The 7,044-nt window shown below is 44.6% G+C and overlaps 2 protein-coding genes across 2 annotated transcripts in view; both read left to right on the top strand.

Moving 5' to 3' along the window:
* Window positions 1-1,604, top strand: part of TRMT10C (tRNA methyltransferase 10C, mitochondrial RNase P subunit) — a 3,981-nt gene extending 2,377 nt beyond the window's left edge. Inside the window, exon 2 of the mRNA XM_012812739.2 lies at window positions 263-1,604. Within this exon, the coding sequence (XP_012668193.1) occupies window positions 294-1,547 (1,254 nt within the window). The 5' untranslated portion in view covers window positions 263-293 and the 3' untranslated portion in view covers window positions 1,548-1,604. The remainder of the gene's footprint in view (window positions 1-262) is intronic.
* Window positions 1,605-3,988: 2,384 nt separating this feature from the next.
* PCNP (PEST proteolytic signal containing nuclear protein) overlaps window positions 3,989-7,044 on the top strand; it is a 25,370-nt gene continuing 22,314 nt past the window's right edge. Inside the window, exon 1 of the mRNA XM_003801785.3 lies at window positions 3,989-4,167. Coding sequence (XP_003801833.2) covers window positions 4,041-4,167 — 127 coding nt within the window. The 5' untranslated portion in view covers window positions 3,989-4,040. The remainder of the gene's footprint in view (window positions 4,168-7,044) is intronic.

Raw genomic sequence — 7,044 nt, 5'->3', positions numbered from 1 at the left:
TGAGACAAGAAGATGACTTGCGCTGAAGAGTTGGAGGTTTCTGTGAGCTATGATGCTACGGCATTCTACCCAGGGCGTCAGCTTGAGACTCTGTCTCAAAAAAAGAAAAAAAGAGTCTGAGGTTGCTGTGAGCTATGACGCAGTGGCACTCTACTAGGGCAACAAAGTGAGACTCTTATCTCAAAAAAAAAATTTGCAGTGTAATTCCTTCAGAAGTCTTAAAACTCTTTGTCTTTTAATTACATCTTTTCTTCTTTTACAGGGGTTTTCTTACAGATCTTATTTTCCTCAAAATGAGCATTAGCATCACTTTCTTAAGTCCTTTTGCCAGGTTTTTGGTGCCATTTACCCTTCAGAGGAAGAGCAAAAATTTATACACAGCAATTCTGCAGAGATACATGCCTTCCAAAATACTGTCTGTGTCCTATCATAAGGAGAGTACATCACCTCCTCAACAGCTAGAATTGGATGGATGGAAAGCAACAATGAAATCTAGGGTGCAAGAAGAAGGTGACTCAGCAGTCTCCAGCAACGACGATGAAGATCCTCTAGCTGCCACCAGAGAGTTAATTGAAATGTGGAGATTGCTTGGCAAAGAAGTACCAGAACATATCACTGAAGATGAACTCAAAATCATTATGGAATGTCCTTCTAAATCATCAAGAAAAAAATATTTAAAATATTTATATGTTAAGGAAAAATTGAAAAAAGCTAATAAGATAAAAAAGGAAATGAAAGCAGCAGCAAGGGTAGAATTTAAAAACAAGCTGCTAGAAACCTCTGAGGCAGACAAACAGCAGCAAAACTTTCTATTTTTACGACTTTGGGATAGGAATATGGACATGGCAATGGGCTGGAAGGGTGCTCAGGCCATGCAGTTTGGACAACCTTTGGTTTTTGACATGGTTTATGAGAATTCTATGAAACGAAAAGAACTGCAGAATGCTGTTTCCCAACTTTTAGAAAGTGAAGGATGCAATAGAAAAGACGTTGATCCTTTCCATATTTATTTCTGCAATCTTAAAATAGATGGTGCTTATCAGAGAGAGTTAATTAAACGGTATGGAGAAAAATGGGACAAACTGCTTATAACAGCAACAGAAAAGTCTTATGTAGATTTATTTCCAAAGGACAGTATTATATATTTAACTGCAGATTCTCCTAATGTTATGACTACCTTCAAGCATGACAAAATTTATATAGTTGGGTCTTTTGTTGATAGACATATGCAACCAGGTGCATCCCTAGCCAACGCAAAACGTCTGAACCTGGCAACAGAATGCCTTCCATTAGATAAATATTTACAGTGGGACATAGGTACTAAAAATCTCACCTTAGATCAAATGATTCGGATTTTGTTATGTCTGAAAAATACTGGTAATTGGGAAGAAGCTCTGAAGTTTGTTCCCAGGAGGAAACATAGTGGTTATGTGGAGATACCTCAGTATTCTCAAGAGTTCATCGACAGAATAAAGAAAGTAAAGACTTCTAATTTGTTTTCAAAAGGTTCTCTAAATATACATACACAGAAAAAGTGTCTTAAATGAGAAAATATTATAGCTTAAAAAATAAATGGATTGGAAATACATTTCTACTACTATATTTCTGTCTGAATGGAGTTCATTTTCTTTCTTTTTTTTTTTTTTTTTTTTTTTGGAGTTGTTGGCTGGGGCTGGGTTTGAACCTGCCAGCATGTGGGCAGGCATCCTACTCCTTTGAGCCACAGGCGCTGCCCTGGAATTCATTTTCTTTATTTCCAAACTGCAGGGGCCTGTCTTTTTCAACAAAACCTTTGTAAAACTTTGAGGTTATATTTTGTTTACAATAAAAAGAATAATTTTAGTAAGTGAAAAGATTTATCCAGGTTTGTTGAACAGAATAGTCTTTTTTGTTTTTTTTTGAGATCCAGTCTATGTTGCCCTTGGTAGGATGCCGTGGTGTCACACCTCATAGCACCCTCAAACTCTTGGGCTTAAGCAATTCTCTTGCCTCAGCCTCCCAGGTAGCAAGGATTACAGACTTCCGCCACCATGCCTGGCTATTTTTTTGTCATAGTTGTGTAGCAGGGCCAGGCGGGGTTGGAACCCACCAGCCTTGGTGAATATGGCCAGTGCCCTATCCACTGAGCACAGGCACCGAACTAATAAGGTCTTTCTTAATTTCAACTGCAGCTCTAACCACTTTTTGGCACTTTTTGGCCAGGCCAGGTATGATATGAACACGCCACCTACAGTATATGGGGCTGGCACCCTTCTTTGAGCCACAGGCGCCACCCACAGCTTGCTCCCCCCCCCCACCCCGCTTAGGACCAGTGGTGAATACACTTAGTTGGGGTTTTTTTGTTTGTTTTTTAAAAGACAGTCTCACTGTGTCACCCTTGGTAGAGTGCTAATGGTGTCACCGCTCACAGCAACCTCCAGCTCTTGGGCTTAGGTGATTCTCTTGCCTCAGCCTCCCGAGTAGCTGGGACTACAGGAGCCTGCCACAACGCCCAGCTATTTTTTTGTTGCAGTTCGGCCGGGCTGGGTTTGACTCCGCCACCCTCGGTATATGGAGGCCAGCGCCCTACTCATTGAGCCACGGGGGCCGCTTGGGTTTTGTTTGTTTTTAAACAGTCTCACTTGGACCCCACTGGTAGAGCGCTGTAGCATCATATCTCATAGCAACCTCAAACTCCTAGGCTTATGCCATTCTCTTGCCTCAGCCTCCCAAGTAACTGAGATTGCAAGCACCAGCCACAACGCCTGGTCTCTGGCTGCCGCTGGTCTCAAACCTGTGAGCTCAAGCAATCTACCCACCTCAGCCTCTCAAGTGCTGGGATTACAAGCGTGAGCTAGGGTGCCCAGCCCACTTCGTTATTATATACATAAAAAAACCACACAAAACAGGCACAAAAATGTAAGATTAGCAGCCAAACTCACAAGAGATGTTTTCACTACACGCAGGCGTCCTCAAACTACTGCCCGCAGGCCACATGCAGCCAGCATAGGACATTTATCTCGCCCGCGGGGTGTTTTTGCCGCCGCTGCCTGCCCTGCTTAGCAGCCGACTCCTCCCGGCCTGCAGTCCGGCCCTCCAACGGTCTGAGGGACAGTGAACTGGCCCCCTGTTTAAAAAGTTTGAGGACCCCTGCTCCTACAGCTTCTGACAAGGAACTGAAGGACAAATCACGTGGGTGGCCCAATTCCTGGGCAAACTTACGCACAAAAACGTGCTGGGCTTTCGAATTCGAAAGCAGAATTCAGATTTCAGGCAAAATTTGCTCAAATTTTTCATTCGATTCTAAGTTCAAGTTCTGGGTTGTTCGCTTTGGGTGGCAATAGTGTACTACCTTTATCTTATAAACTATATATCCTATAACTTATGGGATATACTCCTTGATAGGTATGTGACCAGATTTTCATTTTCCTCTTTTTTTAAATTATTTTTTGAGACAGAGTCTCACTTTGTCGCCCGAGGTAGAGTGCTGTAGCATCACAGCTCACAGTAACCTCCAACTCTTGGGCTTAGGCAATTCTCTTGCCTCAGCCTCCCGGGTAGCTGGGAATACAGGCACCCGCCACAACGCCCTATTTGTTGTTGTTGTTGTTGCAGTTGTCGTTGTTTAGCTGGCAGGCCCGGGCCGGGTTCGAACCCGCCAGCCTCGGTCTATGTGGCCGGCGCCCTAACCACTGAGCACCGGCGCCGAGCCTGTTTTTTCCTTTCTTTACGTGGGGTAGGCAGGCACACGAGATCCAGCAAGACCAGAATGAAAGACCGAACCAGCTAAAGTGTAGCCACACCCAGGCATACATAAACCTAGGATTCTATCAGCGTTTCCAGAGAGATCACGTTCTCTCTTCTCAGGAAATGCCAAAGGGCAACGAAGCCCGCTAGTCAGGTCCCTATCCAGTCTTCCACCTAGACCGCCCCACCTTCCCCGCCTTTCCTTCCAAGGCGTCCGATCGATGACATCACATCCACGTCCGTTTCCATAGGACGTCTTTTCGCTTTTCCGGGCCGCTCTAGGCTGCTGTCTCGACTGCTGGCTCCAAAGCTCAATGGTTGCTGGGCGGGGCCGTGACGTACTTGGCGTGGCTGCAGGGGAGGCCGCGGCGGGGAAAATGGCGGACGGGAAGGCGGGAGAGGAGAAGCCTGAAAAGTCGCAGCGAGCTGGAGCCGCCGGAGGTGAACACAACCCCAGCGTCGCGGGCTGCGTGGGATACTCTGGGCCATTCGTTGAGCTCCCCAGGGTGGGGGGAGTGGGGTCGAGCGAGAATGGGCGGATCTGGCGCTCACCCTGCCAGGTGTTGGGCCCAGACGAGCCCCGGGCACGCCCGGTGCGGCCCGCTGGGATCAGGGCCCACGTCGCCTCCTTGCCGGAGGAGAACCGGCCACTGTTCGTCACCTCCTGGCCCCAACGGAGGCCTTACTTCCGAGAAGGGAGTTGGGCGCCAGAAAGGGAGAACGAACTCGGGGTGGGACCGGGAGCGGCGGTGCTGGAGCCGCTACTACCACACCGGAGACGCACATCACACAAAACACACACACACAAGCACACACACCCAACACCTCAGGGCGAGCCATCGAGTAGTGGCCGCGAGACCTGGCCGCAGGCCTATTTTCCCTGGTCCCGGCCTCTCAGTTACACGCGGGAGTTCATTACGCTTGGTGTGTATAACCCCGGCCTGCTCTCTTGGCTTTATTTTCAAACTTAATACTGATCCTGTCACAGGAAGGGCCATGGAGGGAAAGAGAAGTATTTTTGCTTGGCTGCTGATTTAAGCTGCAATCTAGGGCTAAGGTTAGGGTTTGATTTCCTTTATTTGAAGTAGTACATTTTCTTAGGCTGTTGGCGGTTGACCGCATGCCAGAACTTAAGTGGTTAAAATAGGTTAGTGTGACTTCCTGTATTTTGTTTCGATGTTAAACTCAGGTTACAGCGATCCTTATTCTATCCCTTCCACCCCTGTAAATTTGGGTCTGTGCATTAAGGAAAAGAAACATGTAATCTCTTCAATCCCCCCGTTTTGTCATGACAAGGCAAATGACTTAACATATGTGAGTTAGTCATAATGTCTTTAGAGCGTTTTAAATATTCTCTATTCTGACTGACTTTAAGTCTTTTCCTTGAAAGCATTTAATATGGGCAACTGTAGAAGATTAATGGCATATGAAGGCAATTAGTAGGGCCTACTAATAGTGTATGAAGTGAATTGCCTTGGAAACAAACGTTATTGAAAAGATTAATGTCATTACTTTGGACCCAGAATTAATTTTCTTTTTAGAAACTATGCATAGTGCTATCATTTGAGCTGAAACTTCCTCCTCCTCCTTTATTAGCATTATTTTTTTTTTACTCATAGCCTAGCCTATGCAACAGCAATTTAAACCATCTAATACTTCCTCTTGTAGACTTTTTTCCCCAAAAAAGTAGTGTCTTGGAAACTGTTAAGATAAAATTATAAAAAAATTCAGAAGTAGTTTGAGGAAAAGCAAAGATCTGTAGTCTAAAGGATCTTAGGGGGTGAAGAGATACGCAGAGATAATGCTGCCAAAATGTGCCTAAGTGTCAGCATAAATCCACTGTGTAAGTTTATCTGCCACTCATTCAGTTGAAGGATATTAGCTCTGTAATATGAAATATTGATGTTTCCATTTTAGCATGGGGGGATAGTATAAAATTACTAATTAGCATTAGAGAAATTATTATAGACCTTTATTAGTAACTTGGTAATATCCTTTAATTTCTACATAATTTGCCTCACTTTTTTTTTTTTGGTAGAGACAGAGTCTCACTTTATCGCCCTCAGTAGAGTGCTGTGGTACCACATAGCTCACAGCAACCTCCAACTCCTGGGCTTAGGCATTTCTTTTGCCTCCGCCTCCCAAATAGCTGGGACTACCAGCGCCTGCCACGGTGCCCAGCTATTTTTTTGTTGCAGCTTGGCCGGGGGCTGGGTTTGAACCCACCACCCTCCATTTATGGGGCCAGCATCCTACTCACTGAGGCACAGGCACTGCCCCATTTGCCTCATTTTCTGTACAGGAGACTAGTGCTGTTGCACATAAACCATTTTTGGAAGTCATATTTATCTTTCCTTCTTTATTTTATTTTTTTGCGGTTTTTGGCTGGGGCTGGGTTTGAACCCACCACCTCTGGTATATGGGGCTGGGACCCTACTCCTTGAGCCACAGGCACCACCCAAAAGTCATATCTTTAATGAAATTGTGCAGAGAAGTCATAGTTAAAACATTTCATACTATGGGTATTGATGAATTGATAATTTTGTGAGAAGTAGTAACTTTTTTGAAAACATTTTCAAGTTTGTCCTAGAGGCGGGGCTCAGTGGCACATCCACGTCTGTTTCCGTAGGAGGCATCTGTAATCCCAGGCTGAGGCAATTGGATTGCCTGAGTTCACAGGTTTGAGACTAGCCTGAGCCTGAGCAAGAGCAAGACCTGGTCTCTAAATAACTGGGCACTGTGGCAGGCACCTCTAATCCCAGCTACTTGGAAGGCTGAGGCAAGAGGATTGTTTGAACCCACGAGTTTGAGGTTGCTGTGAGCTGAGATGCCATGGTACAAAGGGTAATCAAGTAAAACTCTGTCTTAAAAAAAAAGTTTGTCCTAGGGACTTACCAAGAGGATATTATGAATTTTAATTCCTGTTGCACAGTCTGCTGAGTTGGAAATACAAGTATTTTTTAATGAGTAATTTCCATAGGTAACATTGATTTATGTCTGTGAGAAGCATCTTACTCAGATTACTTACTTTCACTTTAAAGACTAGGGTAAGGCTTTTGGTAGATTGTTTTTTCTTCTCTACGGTTAATTTTTTGAAATAAGTAGAAATTTTTAGAGCTATTCCACATAATTATGGCCATCTCAGACTCTCTAAGTTGTATTAAGAACTATTTCAGTGGAATTGACATTTGTTATGCCAGACACTAATAGAATCTTGAATAGTTCTCCTTTAAGCTGCATACAAGCCCTATTCGAGGATGTTTTTCTTTCGGATAAGGAAGCTACCAGAATGCACATGGGTCATGAAGGATAGGTCCC

Source organism: Otolemur garnettii, unplaced genomic scaffold (assembly GCF_000181295.1).
Source record: "Otolemur garnettii isolate 467f Iridium unplaced genomic scaffold, OtoGar3 scaffold00220, whole genome shotgun sequence".
Classification (NCBI taxonomy): Eukaryota; Metazoa; Chordata; class Mammalia; order Primates; family Galagidae; genus Otolemur; species Otolemur garnettii.
Note: the sequence above shows the minus strand (reverse complement) of the source record. Positions and strands in the feature narration are given on the sequence as shown.